We start from the raw sequence: 19,083 nt of genomic DNA, 5'->3' as shown, positions 1-19,083 counted from the left end.
CATCTAAATCCCTAAGATATTGTACTATATACGTAACACAATCATTTCATCATGTTCATGTGTAAACATTTTTTCATCTTTACGATATCTGTAAATATATCTGAGTAGCTGATGTCACGTCTTATGACTATTATGTATGTCTACTTTTTTTTGTTAATATGTCCTTTGATTGAGTTGTCAGTTGAGTCATTTTAATTTATATTTTGTAGTGTGTTTTTATGTGTGATGTTACATTATTGTTTCTGGTTGGATGAAGCGTGGTGCATATTAAAACAATAAAACCCGCAGCATTTGTTTGCACCTGTCCTAAGTCAGTAACATGATGTTCAGCGATTGTGGTTTGTTAATGTGGTTCAAAAGTGTTTCTCGTTTCTTTTTTTATATAGATTAGACCGTTCCTACTCAAGAGGGTAAAACATTGATCATTGTTGAAGGCCATACGATGAGTTACAGTTGTTAATTTTTGTGTCATTTTGGTCCCTTGTGGAGAGTTGTCTCATTGGAAATCATACCACATCTTCTTTTTATATACATTAATGAACAAGTGATCAGTATGCTGGAGTTTCTTATTGACAACATATGATTGCTAAATTTGGACCTTGACTTTTTCCAAAAATTGTCGGCATTCCTATGGGAACGAAGTGTGCGCCTCTAATAAAATTTACGGTACCAATTTTCTTGCACCAGATGCGCATTTTAATAAAAATTAAAAAAAATTTAATTTTAATTGACAACCTTTTCTTATTTTCATATGAATCGGAGTTTCTTCAGACACTTGTTAAAACAATAAGATAAAAGAAGTCAGGTTATTTATTTACAGTTTCAAATACATAAATATATCCCACATAACTAGAAATTAAAGAAACAACAGACACAGCTTCCTCCGCTTCAATTTTAGTCTTATACCTGGAATGTGACATACACCATGTACACAGTCATCTCAGTATCAGAATCTATGACTAACGAGACGATTTTAGTTTAGAAATTATCAATTTCCCTCTACCATGTAGCAATATACCAACTTCACCTGCATATGGGATATACATTCAAGAGCTTGCAGATCCTACTCAGACTTTGGAAACTGTCACCAGTGTCTGAGCAGAACGTTGATGCACCAGGGGTATATCAAAGAACGTTATGTCCTTTTTCCCCCAAAAAATGTTCATCTAAAGGTACCAAGACCTTGCAGATAAATAATCCGTATCAAATTCACAAATAATACATTATGGTTTTGATTCTGCGTACTGACGTTGTCTAATATCTTAATAACGTGTTATAGTATACTTTTATTTGTCTTTATTAATTTTACTTTTACAGTTAAGTCTGTTTTTTTATTCTTTTGATGTGGTTCTGTACTTATGCATCACTTCATTCTTTAAAGGACAGAATTATTCCATATTTCGGTGTGACTTCAAACGCACGATTCTACGTTAGAGTTAATGTTAAACTAACCATGATCAACCATCTGTCAGTCAGGTCCCATTACTTAAAATCTTTTAATCCTTTATGGGTATATTTTACGAAGATAGATAAATGGTATAATAAAAAAGTAAAATGAAGTTGTTAATTCGATGTATGCTCTTTTGTGCTTCTTTGATACATTAGTTTTTTTTTAGTGATTAAGATGATAACACAATATTGACTGGTGTACATCTATATATGACATTTTGCCTTTTGTGTCTCTTTATTGTGTTCACGCAACGAAGTCAATATAATGGGATTTAATGTGACTGTCTTTCAAGTGAGAGATTTAGCTAGCTATATAACCAGGTTCAATTCACCATTTTCTACATAAGAAAATGCCTGTACCAAGACAGAAATATTGCAGTTATTGTCCATTCGTTTGATTTTGCCATTTGATTAGGGACTTTCCGTTTTTAATTTTCCTTGGAGTTTTTCAGTGATTTTACTTCATAGCCGACTTCGTCCAATACTGTTTTCTCGTATTCTTGAAACACATGTATCCCCATCTTGATATTTCACTTCACGGCTAAAGGGAAATATAAAATTCTATTTATACGAAAAAGTGGAAAAGGGATTATGTTTACAGAGGTAAATGTAGTATCAACTACTCTATCTACTATATTGTGATAAAAGGAAACATATGTTAATGTTGTTTGCCGTCTATGTAAGGTTTGCATTAGTGTTTATAATAAATATTATTAACCATATTTTAATTATCATTATGAGTTTATAAAGTTGAATTGACCTTTAGAAAATGCTCTATTTCCAAACAACAGGATAAAAATCTTTCTATACATATACGAATTAAAAATTTTACAATTTGATAATAGGTATTTCCTTACAAAATGGCATTTGTAAACACTTCACAAAAATACTTGAAATTGGGTGAAAAGGTACATTTTAAAAATAAATTGATTTGTATGTGTCCGGGTTATCGAGTAAATAAACAATTATGTTTGAAAATGCAATCATACTAGTATAGGAATGGAAAATAATTACTACGTGCACCAAGTGTTATTATAACTAGTGAAGAGCTGGCTATCAGATTTACAAAAATGTGTCTATCTTGGAAAGTTTAAATGTGATTCTATTCCCTAGTAAGAAAAATATTAACCTAAATCCCATCCGATGTTCTTTTGGTGAGATTAATGGACCAATATGTAAATAAATGTTCGTGTGCAGTTAACATGGTTAACACTATATTAACACAAAGTTTGAAATTATGTCAGGATTTCTGTCTACTCAAAAAGTCATGATAGGTAAATCTGGAGAAAAAAAACCTGGTATACCCAACGAATGCTGAAAAAAAAAAACATTTTCGCTTACCAATTTTACGATCCGAAGAACTTTCTGCATGAAAAACTGAATGAGATGACAACTCCAACTGTATGCACATGAATAGGAAACTGCATCATTTACCACCTTCTTCAAGCCACTGTACAACTACTAAAAGAGGACGAAAGATACCAAAGGGACAGTCAAACTCATATATCTAAAACAAACTGACAACGCCATGGCTAAAAATGAAAAAGACAAACAGAAAAACAATAGTACACATGACACAACATAGAAAACTAAAGAGTAAACAACACGAACCCCACCAAAAACTAGGGGTGATCTCAGGTGCTCCAGAAGGGTAAGCAAATCCTGCTCCACATGCGGCACCCGTCGTGTTGCTTATGTGATTACAAATCCGGTAAATAGTCTAATTCGGTAGGTCAAATTCATGAAAGGGAAGGAGATTGTAGTTACGACGTAAGGAACATATCCGATATTATTTGTGAAACGGTTATTCCATAACGGTCAACCAACTCGTGATGGCGTCCGTAAAATTTACGAAGGGATGATTTCAACTTCACCATTTGGAACTCTTGGTTTAATAGCTTTCTTGTGAGCAGTAATCCTCTATCAAGAAAATCATGATCGGAAATGCAAACACGGGAATATCGTATCAATTGGGAGATATATACCCCGTATGCAGGTGCTGCTGAAATGTTGCTACTTAGAAATGTAAAGTTCACAATTGGAAAGCTGAAATCATCTCTTTTGCCGTAAAGTTTTGTCTTCAACCGACCCTCATTGTCAATTTCTACATGTAAGTCAAGATATGAAGCCGACTTAACTGTTTCTGAAGTATCCTTTATCTCAAATTCGATGGGATAGATGCGTTCCACATAGTCACCAAATTTTGAATTGTTTAGTGAAAGAACGTCATCTATATAGCGGAAAGTAGAGTTAAAGGATTTGCTAACTTCTTATCTTTCTTCTTAAGAAGTTCCTTCTTGAAGTCAGCCTCATAATAATAAAGAACCAAGTCAGCAAGTAGAGGGGCACAGTTTGTTCCCACTGGGATGCCGACAGTCTGTTGAAAAACACGTACTCCGAACGTAACAAATATGTTGTCAATCAAGAAATCAAGCGTCTTGATAATATCGATTTCAGTGAATTTTTGGTTTAAATCAGAGTGATTCTTTACAAAGTAGGATTTATCCCTCCCTAAGACAAGATACTTGTATCTACGTTGGTCATTCTTTTTTATGAAGCAAAGTAATACCAACTCTTTTAATTTGTCTTTTAGTTTGGAATGTGGAATACTTGTGTAAAGAGTAGAAAAGTCAAATGTTTTAATACTGTTACAAGATGAAAGAGAGTTAGATTGTATGTACTCTAAAAGATCTTTGGAATTTTTAAGTATCCACATCTGATTCACGCCACCTCTAGAATAGGCAGTTTCACAATAACTTTTAAGCCCGTCTTTGATTGCTGATAAAATAGATGTTAATAATTTAGAAAGGGGTTTCGTGTAGTACTTGGATGACCCAGCAATATACTGTTGTTTGTAAGGACACTTATGTAGTTTAGGTATCCAATACAGTGATGGAAGATCCAGTTCTTCATCTTTGGTTGAAATACCAAAGGAACAAGGAACAGACCAATGATTATCCAGGATTTCCTCTTTGGTAAGTGTTGTGAAGGTATATGTTGAGTTTCCAAGAGAATTGTCTATACCTAATTCGTTTATCAAGCAATTAATGTAATGACTTTTACAGACAAAAACGATGTTATTTGGGGCTTTGTCTGCGGGGACAACAACATATTTATCATGGAGGTCGGATAGGTGTTTAGCAACATTTGGGTCTTTGAAGATTGACGTAGCATGGGCATTGATGGACCCATTAATCTAAACTGTCTATTCTTAATTGACAGTTTAGATTAATTGGTAAATCGAAAACCTGGTATTATATATTTTTTTTAAAGTAAAATTGAGAATGGAAATGGGGAATGTATCAAAGAGACATCAACCCGACCATAGAAAAAACAACAGCAGAAGGTCACCAACAGGTCTTCAATGTAACGAGAAATTCCCGCACCCGGAGGCGTCTTTCAGCTGGCCCCTAAACAAATATATACTAGTTCAGTGATAATGAACGCCAAACTAATTTCCAAATTGTACACAAGAAACTAAAATTAAAATAATACAAGACTAACAAAGACCAGAGGCTGCTACAAAAAGGTCTACAAAAATAGTGGAATTGATAGCTTTTAGAGTGTCAAACATTCGTTGGACGTACTTAACAAATTATATACTTATATTGGTGCTTAAGGATAAGTGCTATTTACAACTTTGGCACACAATTTCTTTAAGAAAAAAATCAAAAACCTAATTAAATTGTCATTTCGGGGCCTTTTATAGCTAACTATGTGGTATGGTCTATGCTCATTGTTGAAGGCCGTAAGTTGACCTATAGTTGTTAATTTCTCTGAGTCATTTTGGTCTCTTGCGGAGAGTTGTCTCATTGGCGATCATACCACATCTTCTTTTTCTCTATATATATATATATATATAATACTTTTTCACTTTAACATATCGTGGTAAATTTAATCATCTCATTGCAACGCAATATTTTCATAGGTATAGAACTACAAATTCGTGCTAGGTCCCAAAATACATACAAGAAAGTACATATGTGGAACATAATTTTAACAAAAAAGTTCCTTCATTTAGCAGTAACTTTGTTTAAGAGCAAAATATTTACTTGCCAATATTGGTATTATATAAAAGTGCAAGGACTTGTGTTAGTCTTTGAAACTACCATTATTATGAAATGACGATAGGAATGCATGTTTATTTGCACAGTTGATCAGATCAGAAGGACCAGTTTTCTATAACAAACTTAATTCTGTTGAATTTTTAGCACAGTTCAGGATAAGGTATAGTTTGACAGCGAATTCAGCTGCCACTATATATTTGAACAATAGACAAGTATATACTAATGCTTGCAATTGCATTGTTTATTATTCGAAATTAAAGAGGCAGTAAATTAGTGGTTTTATTCCTACATCGGAACTTCGGTGAACGGTTCCGGCGAGTTCTGTATTTGAGATGAAATTGACTATTTTTTCTTATGCCCATATTCTATAATGTGTATAATTAGTGACAAATTTTTAGCAACAACAAATATATATATACATTTATTGAATCATAATTCATACATTCGTTTATAAAAATAAACTACAAAATATATTACACAGAGAAAAAATGTGATAGAATTTACTTCAGACCTTTGCATATTACTTTTTTTTACAATATTGAAATGTTCTTTCACAAAACACATAACTTATATCACCATTTTTACATTCAAATGTTATGGACGAAAGCAATTTTGCGTCAATTTCATTTTTACCAAACTTTGAAAAAATATGATAAATAAGATACTGTAAACGATAAAAAGAGTTCTTCCTGTCCTTCATGTTTGAATCTGAACAAGGGTAAATGAGATATCTGTATGTAACAGGGGAACATTAACAAGAATACACCGACTCGAAAAGACAGAGTTTATTGAATAATCCGAAGCAAATGTATATTACACGAAACGAGGGAGACCACACTTACAAATATAAAAATCATAAACAGGATTTACTAAAAAATTGTCAAGATCACAGGGTAGCTGATTGAGGTTATTATTATCTAACATAGAAACTGTTGACAAAAAAAAAGATTTACATCGCATGCCATTACTTGTAGGCGAAACAAGATGTATGGACAAGAAGTAAACAGTTAATGTTTTCATTGGCTAGTAAAATGAAGACACACCTTACAAACATATTAACACTGTACGACGGTAATAAACTATATTATAGATACCTGTTTTAAAATTGTGTACACAAGGTAATGTAAAATGTGAGTTGTTTTCAATTTGTTTGATGTGCTGGAGCTTTTGAATTGCCATTTGATTAGTTATTTTTCGTTTTTAATATTCCTCGGAGTTCGGTATTTTTTTTTTTAATTTTTACTGTTTTCATCTACCGCAAAACACATAAGAAAGTCTCACAAGTGACTCTCGTATACAAAAATCAAATTAAGAACAAAACTGAAAAGCATTGAGGACCAAACATTTCGAAAGGTTTTGCCAACTATATCTATAAAGGCTATAACGAACAAGCGTTAATTAATGTGTAGTTTGGTCATTCTTAATATTATTCTCTTTCTGCGTGTTCTTGTTCTGGCATTACCTACTACTGTGTGACAATTAAGGAGGAAACTGATTCATTTCACAAGTGAAGTGTGGTTATTATTCGACTCGGAAATCACAACATTTCATTGCAACCAATGTTATAAATTTGTGTATATCTAACTATAACAAAAAACAAGCAACGCATGTAATGATGTATGATTACAAAGATAGTATCTCATTTTCTTGTTATACATGAATATTTTTTCTGTAGAAAAAATGAATGCCGCTTCCCAGGGTTCTGGTGCGTTCACTTTCAACCTTCATTGAATAGAATTGTCGGCTATAAAGCGTAGGTTTGGTAGTTTTTACTGATATTTTCCAATAGAGCCAATTGTGCTGAAAGTAATGTTAAACACCAATCAATCAATCAATCATATAGAAATAATGTTCTTTGATATCAAGATATATCGTGCATTTGTATTAAAGGAACATAACAAAAAGAAACAAATATTCCATTAAATGGCACCATAGATTCCTAGAAACAAATAATCCAAACATTGTCATCACATGTTTTAAGAACCAATTATTCATCTATTTATCAATCTATTTGGTTCAAATGTTCAAAGAAATAAAGCACTGATTGGTGTAGTAATTTTCGCCGTCATGAAATAAAACGTCTAGTGGCATTTTACTTTCGGTGCTCTGAGTTAAATCAAACCATACACGTGAGTGGTTGTTTTTACTCATTACACATATCTTGTTGGAGTCCTGTTGTCTCTGTTTGCTTCCGCTTTTGAATCATCGCGAGAGTTTGACTTGCTGTATCGTCTGCTTTTTGTCGCTATGATTGGTGTCTGAAATACAACGTTCCTGTTGTAGTTGCTGTTCTGTCGACGGTTCTTTCTGTTGATATTTACAATGTAGTAGACGATCAACAGAATAAGGCTGACCAGTGCAAGGCCTAGCAAACTGACCAGTGTTAGGAACAACACGGAGTCCGTTAGCTTCCCTTCCACGTACTTCGTCACATTAGCTCTAGCAGCTGGAATAAATTAAGCCGAAAATATAACCAATAACACAATTTGTCGGAAAATATGCAATGTTGGTACTCATGAGGTAGTTATGATCAATTGGTGAACCTTTTGGTGACATTTTCATCATTAAAACACTTGTGATTAAAGTGATTAATATGCAGGATGGGGAAGTCAAAAAGTAAAACTACAAAAATACAGAAATCTGAGGAAAACTCTAAACGGAAAGTTCCTAAGTAAATCACAAAATTAAAAGCTCAAACAAATCAAACGAATTGATAACAACTGTGCCTAAAGTATCTGTTATTTGATAACTCAGTCATTGATTTCTGATTTTATGCCAATATTACTTAGTTGAGGTTTTTTTTTAACATTTAATCATTTATCAAATATAAAAACCATTTTTGATATCAAGGAATGAAAATTAACTCAATCTTTTCGTTCAAGAACATTACATTGTCTATTTAGTTTCATATTGCAAATAACACTTGAGAATATAGATGATGCAATTTTCAATGACGTCTACGATAAAAATGGTGAATAAACAAAATTGACGAACATCACATTAAAATCTGTGTTGCAGTTCACCCTCTCAGGTATTTTGTTGTCATTAAAGGCAACATTAGTATACTTCTGTCCAATGGTTATAAATAGATTTAACTTAAACAAATCTAGTAAGCAAAAAAGTAAAATCAAAAAAATACTTAACATCGAGGAAAGTTCAAAATGGACAGTGCCTAATCAAATGTCAAAATCAAAAGCTCAAACACATCAAACGAATGGACAATAACAATTTTCCTGTCTTGGTACAGGCATTTTTTTCTTATGTAGACAATGGTGGATTAAACCTGGTGAAAACACTTCAACTATAAAATTTAAGAGGAAACCAAAGAAGCATCAGACACACTGGACTGCTACAAATATAAACGCTAATATACAAAATTAGCTATAGAAACGGATTATTTAATGACAACTGCCATATTCCCAACACTTCGGTATGGACATAATTTGTAACCATTTACTTAATAATATATATATATATATTTTTGGTGGGGTTTGTGTTGTTTATTCTTTAGTTTTCTATGTTGTGTCATGTGTTTGTGTCAGTTTGTTTTAGATATTTGAGTTTGATTGCCCTTTGGTATCTTTCGTCCCTCTTTTATAACAAACATTTCTTCTTTAATTGTCCGTCTATAAACTTAGAAATCATTAAGAAACTAAGGGTTAATATTTTATGTCTTTTTTGACCATGTAGATTTTCAAATGTTTCGGTTATTATACATAATATTTTTTCAAATATTGTTTCAGATAAATAACGTTCATTGAAATATTTTTACAATACAATTACGTTGTAAACACTGAATGTTAATAAAAAAGATGCTTGTTAATTTCTCAAGGTTAAGAATCTTAGCTTCTAACATGTCTAAATAATTCTTTAGTTTATGAACGCAGAATTAAATAACGTGTTGTTATAAAATATACCATCTGATTTGAGATGTATCTGGGTTTTTTTTTATCGAGAAGTTATGACAACTTACCTCTCTTTCTTTCTCTGTCATTAATTGTCTTTTCTATATCACCTTCAATAAAATGAAATATAAACATGAAGAAATGTTTGACAGTTGGACGAAAACGACAAAAAAAGAGAACTTTCTGTATTCTTCTTTACATAAGCTTACATACTTTTGGTCTTTTTCTTTTTTTGCCATCATTGCATTGTCATTTCGTTTTTTGCCATTATTGCATTGTCATTTCGTTTTTTGCCATCATTGTAAAGTTATTTCGTTTTTCTGTCATCATTGCATTGTCATTTCGCTTTTTGCCTTCATTGTAAAGTCATTTCGTTTTTTTGCCATCATTGCATTGTCATTTCGTTTTCGACTGATGAGTTTGAAAATTCCTTTGGCATCATTGGTTTCTCTTTTACAGAATGCAAATGAGGTGTTTTCAATACTTGCGCAACTATAACCATAAGATCCCGTTAAAAGCCTACTTTTTTGCATGTGAACATGCATATACCAAAGAATCATATACTAGTAGACAGACAAAGATTTTATGCAAACATCTTAGTAGTAAAAAAAGTACGAGGCAAATACAATATAGCTGTAGATAAGCTTGTACTTTACTGACATAATCATTTCCAAATAAAAAATGCAATTTATTTATCAAAAAAAACCCACAAATTTAAATGAATTATTCGAAATACTAAGGACTTTCATATCACATACATAGACTACTTAAGCAGTACTTGGCACAATTTTTTGGAACTTTTGGGTCCTTAATGGTCTACAACTTTATACTTGTTTGGCTTTATAACTATTTTGATCTGAGCATCACTGATTAGTCATATGTACACGAAACGCGCGTCTGGCGTACTAAACTATAATCCTGGTACCTTTGATAACTACGAATACATTGTAAGAACTAACCTTCTGTAACGAAATGAAGAACTTCAAGATGAAATCCCATCTGCTGCATAGAACCATCAGATGAAAACTTAAGCAGTATTTCTGGTCCTTTTGATGTGTACAGACTTCCGCTAGACTTTGTTCCACAAAACTTTACAGAGGTCCTATAAGACATATAAATCGACTGATAAAGGTGATGTGTGCATACACCAGATCAAAATTAATATAGAAATAAAAAGTGGTTGCATCCTAACGAGTATTCCTTTCTACTTTTTATTCAAATCATTAAAAAGATTTAAAAATCATGAAAAGATAGAAGCCAACTAATTTTATCTCATTTCATAACTAACTTTTTATAGACATGTGTGAAGGTCTGGATGGAATTTACAGAATAGAGAATAATTTACAAAAATAAAGACTAGAATATAATCGGCAAAAATATAAAGAAGGGAGATAATCAAAACAAACCAAAGAATATAGAAACGACGGACATCAACACGCAGCACCTATAATAACAACATACCGGGTATTATATATTTTAATACTATGTACAAATATTTTTTCAAGATACATTATTTGACTCAAAATTTAATATTTTAGACCTATACGTTATATTGTATCAACCTAAAGAAGCGATGATCGCTTATAAGTTGACCATAGTTTAAAGGTTGGGGTAGGAAGGGGTGATGTTCTTGAAGATGCATTGAGGTATGTGGTCTTAATATAAAATAATGTAGTTTGATAGACTGTTAAAAGTAAAATCACAAATATACTGGACTCCGAGGAAAATTCAAAACGAAAAGTCCTTAGTCAAATGACAAAAATAAAAGGCTCAAACACAACATTGAATAACAAATGTCATATTCCTGACTTGGTTCAGGCATTTCTTATGAAGAAAATGGTGGATTAAAACTGTGTTTATAGTTAGCTAAACTTCTCACTTGTATGACAGTTGCATAAAATTCCATTATATTGACAACGATTTGTAAACAAAACAAACTGACATCATAGGTGAAAATGTCAAAAAATTGGGGTACAACAGTGATTATTGTGTTATAAACGCATATGTAACAAAGAAGCACAAAAAGGTATATACATAAATTAGGCCGTTAGTTTTATCGCTTAAATTGTTTTACATTGTCATTTCGGAGCCTTTTATAGCTGACTATGGGGTATGGGCTTTGCTCATTGTTGAAGAACATACTTTGACATATAGTTGTTAATGTCTGTGTCATTTGGTTGCTTGTGGAGAGTTGTCTCATTGGCAAAAATATCCAATTGTCTTCTTTTATATATTGACAAAGCATATAAGCAAAAATGAAAGACAAGAATAAAAAAAAGATAGCACAAAAACACTAAGTACTAGTAAGACAACTAGCCAACAAAGTTCATATTATGAAAATTTGCCATAATGACCAACTGTACGGCATTCAGCAATGAGAAAACCCGTACGTATAGTACATTTTGCTATAAAAGGCCTTGACATGAAACAATTCAATTGAGAAAACTAACGGACTAATTCATAACAATATATTTTTCCAAAAAAAAATGATGACAGACATGAGCCAGGGACGACCACTGATTCAAAGTCTCATGACTTCGAAGTTCATCGATGATAATTCAAGTACATGACAGTTGACATGATAAAGAACATCATTAGACGGTCTTCTTTTGTTTACTCTTTGTCTATCATGTCTATGTTAAAGTATTTTTTCAGATATTTGCGATGTTTCCTATATCATGTATATATATCAACTTACTTGTTTTCCATTATTTCCAGGAAATCTTTCCTGCAATCCAGAGAATTTTCCAGGAAGAATCGATCGATGCAAACACTCCACACTCCATAGTTATGTTTAAATCTCCATATCTTGGTGGTATTATGTGGGTAGTTATCTGGGTAGTTTGGTGTTTTAACTTTAATGTCACTGCGATCACGGAGAATTTCTTCTGCAGCTATTGAACATAAGAATAAGATCATTAATGTTCTATGAGTTTTTAAGATTTTAACAAGAGCTAGACTTACAGTAAGCGACACATGAAATGTCGATAACGAAATATTTCTTCGAAAAGATGTTACTCAATTGAACCTTAAAATTTAAGATATTTTCTCTTAAAATAAAAGAAAATGTTCTCTGACAATTTAAACTAAGTCAGTAGCTCAGTTTTAGTTATGTAGCTCCGAAAAAAATTCGTTAACCAATACACATATTCGCCACTTTGGAGTTTTGACTTCCAATGTTTACATCCAGCATTAATGTATTCATATTTTCTTTTTCTTTTATGATTTCGGTTGGATTATCTGTTATGTCTTATCGTTTGTCGATGTTTCCTCGGTTTCAGTTTGTAATCCGCGGATTTGCATCCTCTCAATCGATTTCTGACTTTTAAACATCGGTATACTACTGTTGTCTTAATCTATAATCCTTTTCGGTGTTATACAAGGCATCGATCTACTTCACGAATAAGATTGGCTGCATTTAACATCTTTAACCGTTTATTATTATTATTATTATTATTATTATTATTATTATTATTATTATTATTATTATTATTATTATTATTATTATTATTATTATTATTATTTGTTTTTTTGTATTATAAAAACATTTTATTTATGGCAAGTTTACAGGTAATCCATAAAGAATTCACTGGCAAGTATGTTAATTCCAAATAAAAATAATAGATAAATATTACCCAAGACTTCGTGAAGAAAAACAACGAGAGATAATGTAAGAATCATTTTTAAATCCAAATGTAAAAATCTCAGTAAACATTCATATCATCTCTCCCTCACATTGTATCATGAAATTTCAAGCACACTACTTAAAGTACACTTTAAACTTAGCTGAGTTATTTCCGTCAGATGGAAGGGATATATCCTGTGACAAATATGTTCGTGGTAAAATTTATATTTGTTACATATTATATTACAGAGCACCTTTGTTTATGAAGAGGCGGAATGTAGACTGCGATTTTTATATCTATTAGATTAAGGTGTTTCTGGATCTCATATCAGGACTAAAATCTGAAAAGGAAGGCATTATTCAAATGTACTAGGACATTATGTTTAAGGAAAAACGCTGATTATATAAAGAACAATGTCGTTCTGTTGTTTTCCTCTTGTTGTTAGTGTGTTTTCTTCTTGCTGTTAGTGTGTTTTCCTCTTGTTGTAAGTGTCATTTCCTCTTGTTGTTAGTGTGGTAATATTGATATATATATAATAGGTATATTGGCACATTTTTATTTGTTTTTTGGTCCTCAAGGCTCTTCAACTTTATACTTGTTTGGATTTTTAACTTTTTTTAATCTGAGCGTCACTGATAAGTCCTATGTGGACAAAACGCGCGTCTGGCGTAACAAATTATAAGCCTTGTACCTTTGATAACAATTAGGTTACAAAATTAATGTATTGAAAGAGACCACAAACAAACATCTTGTGATTTATTCGACAAAGGTCAAAACCCTACTTATACTCTTGAGTGAATATATTTAGTATGATCGTGTTTATTCAAAATATTCGATTTTCATATCCTGAGTTTATTGATGATTTGTTAAACCCACTGCATGTGTATTCACCTGACCTAAGTCAGAAGGCTTTTAGTCAGTGTTTGTCGTTTGTTGATAAGGGTCATAATAAGTTTTTATAGATCAGACCGTTGGTAATCCTCTCTGAATCGTTTAAAACTAGTATTTTTGTTGGCCCTCTATAGCTTGCTGTTCAGTGTGAGCCAAGGCTCCATGTTGAAGGTTGTGTCTTGAACTATAATGGTTTACTTTTATAAATTGTTACTTGGATGGAAAGTTGTCTCATTGGCACTCATACCACATTTTGTTTATATCTATATATAAAAAGATAAGTTGGGACAATTATTGTATAGCTTCATGTTCGGTGTGAGCAAAAGCTCCGTATTCAATGCCATACTTTGACCTATGGTAGGTTTTTTTTACAATTTGTTAATTAGATTGAGAGTTGTCTAATTGCATATATACCACATCTTATTATTTCTATGAGTAATATTACCAAACTTTCACTTCTAATGTTTGTATATTTTTATCTGAATGTTGCTGTTAGTTCATGACTAGGATATCCATCCAAATCCGGGTCAATTTAAAGAAAATTCTTTTTCATCTGAATTCTAGAATTGTTAAAAATAAGATATCCTGTATCTGAATATAGCATTTGAATCATGAATCAATTATCTATCATTTGTTAAACTGAAAGTCGCCAAGAGGAAGTTTTGAATTCTGATATAGGGGTTATTTTCTGAATTTCAGTTTCAGTATATTCCTTTTTTTCTGGAGTCTTGAGCAAATTTTTTTTTCTGATCTTGCCAGGACTTAAAAACTTATAGCAAAAATAAAAGAAGGCAAAATAAGATTTAAAAAAATCGATAACTGAGTTTCAATGCTACATACAACGATATGTTAAGGATATTGTATTGGGCAGCTAAACGGCTCTACAACTTAGATTTAATTGTTTCTACTATTTATCAAGCTCATAATGATAAGAACCATCTGTTTTTGAGATGCAAAAATAAAATCACCAGTTTTTTTTTACCAAACCATTATAATCAACTTTGAAATTCGCCCAAATTAATTTCAGGGTGTTCTTCAACCATTAATTATGCAAGAAAATATCCGGAACTAAATCGTCTAGAAAATTCATTATTTAAAAATGATAATTTCCGAAATCATTTATAACTGACAAGTGGTGATGAATTATCAGAATATCTAATTCCTTAAAGACTTAAATTATAAGTTAACGACTAGTCATTCAGATATATGAATTGCTAATGTAGATTGTATTCATCCCGTCATTGTGTTATTGTACTATGGTAAATTTTGTAACCTTGTTTTCGTTTTGGCAATTTGCTTTTTCTGTATGACGTACGTTTTGTTTTTCTTTGTTGGCATATTTGTTCGTTTTATAGTGATAATGACTGTTGTGACTCTTTTTCCATATCTATAATGCAGGTTTGTTTAGTTCACACACCATAGCCATGGACTTTGTGCAATTGTCATACAAGTGAGAGGTTTAGGTAGCTATAAAACCAGGTTAAATCCATCATTTTAAACATGCCTTTACATGATAAAGACAACAGTAGTATACCGCTGTTAGAAATTCATAAATCGATTAAGAAAAAAACCAAATCCAGGTTACAAACTAAAACTGAGGGAAACACATCAAATAGAAAAAAAAAACTACACAACAGAAACACAAAATTGCAACATACACATAAACGAAATAACAATGGTCATTTTCCAGACTTGGTACAGGCTTCAACCCACCAAAAATGGTGGGTTGAACCTGGTTTTGTGGTTAGCCAAACCTCTCACTTTCATGGCAATGTTAAATATAACATTGAAATGACAACATAACATGACAGGACTACAATACAAATAAATGGGAGAACAACACACACAAATCAGTTATATGATAGTTGTTATCCATTCTTTTGATGTGTTTGAGCTTTTGATTTTGAAATTTGATTATGGACTTTCCGTTTTAAATTTTCCATGAAACTTTTAACACTATTGTGCTGTTTCTTGTCGGTCAATTGTTTTTGGGGAGGGTACCAGAGTGACAGGAAAGAACCGACAACTTTTGCAGAATAACTGACACTCCTATTCAATCAACTTCCGATTCGAGCTCACTTGCCTTGTGCAGGATAGAACTCACAACCTCAGTGTTGACAGCTTGGTGATACAGAAGTTTGACTTCTTAGCTAGGCCACTCTACCATCAAGGCCCATGACTATAAGAGGGTTGATAGCCTGCATGAGCCATTTATTAGAATTATAGAGTTAGGCTTTTATTCACTGTTAGATTGGTATCTTTTGGTGGCCCGGATTGTTTTCTCTCAGTTGATTTTTGACTTTTGAACAGAGGTATACTACTGTTGCCTTTCAACTGATTGTTATATTTTCTTTGTACTAATCTGATAAGTGTATGCTTTTTTCTACTAGTTTAAGTTTTTTTTTTTATTTGCTGTTACATTTCTGTTCTAAGTCAGGGGAAGGGGCCGATATCTCACAAACATGTGTATCCCTATCACCTTTGTATGGGCCTGTCCCAGGTCAGAACCTAGTACTGCAAATTCCGACGTTTTTGCATGCATTTATTATACCGATGTTTTCATTTTAAAATTAAAATGCAATTTCAATTTTTGTGACATTGGTGAAAATCCTATTTAATTCATAAAAAAAAAATGGGATTCTAAAATATTTCGATTATAACAATGTCCCATTTTTCGCAATTATTTCAGAATTTGCAGTAATTAAAAGTTTTTTTGTTGGTTGAGGACCGTCTTACTTTCGTGTGTTTAAAGCTTTATCATAAGTCATACTTCTGGTTGTTTTCATTTTTTATTAATTTAGGGTCTATTTATAGCAGACTATATGTTATGAGTTTTGCTCATTGGTAAAGTATGTACAAACATCTATAGTTCCTTAAATCAATCTCTTTGGGTTCTGTCGGCTCATGACTGTCTCATTGTATTGCATACCACATTACCTGAATTTATATGGCTTTTCTGCTAGAAAAATGCAATAGCATGCTTGCAAAAGAAACAGCAAATGTCAATATCAAAGTTTTTGGTTTAACCAAACCACGGATAACACCTATGACCTTCCTTTCACTCAAGGTCAGCTAGTTTTCACCAAACCCTTTACATACGAACTGACCTCTGAGTTACACCTATGACCTTTCATTCACTCAAGGTCAGCTAGTTTTCACCAAACCTTTTACACACGAACTGACCTCTGAGTGTACTTTGTTCTCATGAGGTTTTTTTAATATTGTTTCAATTAAATACTTAACAGTAATTTCCTTCCTTCCTTTTTTATTAACTTCAAATATCAATACAATAAAACAGGAAGACCATATGTTTATGAACCTCCTAAAGGGTTTTTGATTTTTTTTAATACCTGGTTGTTTTTATAGTGATTGTTTGATTATTAGTTCAAATATTTCATGATTATGTGATTATTCCATAAACTGTGATTGCCATTTTGATTATCTTGTTTAAAACAAAATTAATGACTATGCGATTATATTGGAAAAACATTTGTGATTATGTGATTACTAGGACATCCCTATGAGGGGCCTCTTTTATTGCTTTCCCTATTTATACAGTACCACAGGAAATTCCTTATTTCAATTGTGAGAAAAATAAACGTGACTTTTTTAATTCTACTTGAATTTCACAAAAAGGGGGGCCTGGGCCACTGTATAGCTGACTGATATAAGCTACCATTTATTACTTACTGTCCTTGTACACCATATTACCTACCATAGCTGTATTAAATTGCCAGAACATTTTGAAATCACTGCTCTTCAACTTCGTTTGGTCACAGTTCTTGTCCATTCGTTTTTGATGCGTTTTGTTTTTTGATTTTGCCATGTGATTATGGACTTTCCAAATTGATTTTTCTCTGAGTTCAGTATTTTTGTGATTTTACTTTTTATTTAAGCCTCAATGATAAGAATTTTGTAGAGGAAATGAGGCTGGCTTTTACATTTTAATCCTGAGAATTATGCACTGAGTAATCTTAATTAACTGAATACTTTTTTTGTATCAATACCCTTGTTCTATAAGTAATATTAAGTATTAGGACAAAAATAAGTTGATGACCAATGGATGTGAAAATCATACAGTATAGCATACTATGCAGTATGGGCCTTGCTCATTGTTAAAGGTCATGCAGTGGCCCATTGTTAATAATTTATGTGTCATTTAGTCTCTTGTGAAGAGTTGTTTCATTGACAATCATACCACATCTTCTTTTTTATATAACTATGGATGAAATCTTCAGGAAGCTCTTATTTGTAATTTCAGAGAAAAAAGGGAGATTTCATGGGAGATATGACAAATAAATGGACAAATGTTAATCATAATAATAAATATAATAGAGAGTGGAAATGGGGAATGTGTCAAAAATACAAGAATTCTACCAAAAAGCAGAAAACAGATGAGGGCAACCAATGAGTCTTCAACACATCAAGAAAATTCAAAACCTGGAGGCGGGCTTCAGAAATCAGTGGAAAGTCAAAATACAAACTTGTAAATCTAGGCCTGATAAAGCATGCTATGCAGCATGAGTTTTGCTAATTGTTGAAGGTGGAACAGTGACCTACACAGCTACAGTTTCCAACATCGTTTTGTCACTGGTTGATAGTTGTCTTATTGGCAGTCATACTGTCAACATATATTTGTTCTGCCTGACAGATACTTGTATGGAGACTTGCTTATAAACCTGATAAATAAAGCTACATCATCTGTTTACATTAGATTTAATATTTCTTCTAAAATACAATATTGTTTGTTTTCCAAATCCTGACCGACCCTGAAAATATGGTGCTACTCACTAAATGTTATTGTTAAATCTAAGTTGAATATTATTTAAGTCATTTCAGATTTTTATGCTGGCCTGATCGTTCAATAATGTTCAAGCTTTTTGGAAAAATAAAATTATTTCCCTACCTACCTACCTACCCATATCTGGCTTCAGAGGGATTGGGGAAACAAACAATATATAAATTTAGGCCCTATTTGGGAAAAGATTGGAACTTATATCTAAAGGAACTTCTGTTCAATGAAAATACAATATCTCTCTATACAAAATTTCTTCATTTTATATAAACTACCTAGGCCTGGAAACTGTGTATTGAGATGAAACATTTCCAGCTAAATACATCATGTACAATTTACATCTATGACAA

At 32.1% G+C, this 19,083-nt stretch overlaps 1 protein-coding gene across 1 annotated transcript; it reads right to left on the bottom strand.

Annotated features, from left to right (window-relative positions):
• Positions 1-7,034: 7,034 nt before the first annotated feature.
• LOC134681149 (deleted in malignant brain tumors 1 protein-like) lies at positions 7,035-13,195 on the bottom strand. The gene is made up of 5 exons (XM_063540605.1): positions 13,057-13,195; positions 12,120-12,315; positions 10,381-10,523; positions 9,490-9,531; positions 7,035-7,962 (listed from the first exon to the last, which is right to left on the bottom strand). The coding sequence occupies exons 1-5, from the start codon at positions 13,100-13,102 to the stop codon at positions 7,667-7,669; spliced, it is 723 nt and encodes a 240-aa protein (XP_063396675.1). The 5' UTR covers positions 13,103-13,195; the 3' UTR covers positions 7,035-7,666.
• Positions 13,196-19,083: the final 5,888 nt, after the last annotated feature.

This window comes from Mytilus trossulus, chromosome 8 (genome assembly GCF_036588685.1).
Source record: "Mytilus trossulus isolate FHL-02 chromosome 8, PNRI_Mtr1.1.1.hap1, whole genome shotgun sequence".
NCBI classification, from domain to species: Eukaryota; Metazoa; Mollusca; class Bivalvia; order Mytilida; family Mytilidae; genus Mytilus; species Mytilus trossulus.
This window is presented reverse-complemented; position numbering and strand designations above follow the sequence as displayed.

Coding starts and splice junctions, on each gene's coding strand:
- LOC134681149 (XM_063540605.1), bottom strand. CDS start 13,102: ATGATTCTTACATTATCTCTCGTTGTTTTTCTTCACGAAGTCTTGG. Junction 10,524..12,119: donor CTGGAAATAATGGAAAACAA/GTAAGTTGATAT, acceptor TATGTCTTATAG/GACCTCTGTAAAGTTTTGTG. Junction 9,532..10,380: donor TCTTCATTTCGTTACAGAAG/GTTAGTTCTTAC, acceptor ATTTTATTGAAG/GTGATATAGAAAAGACAATT.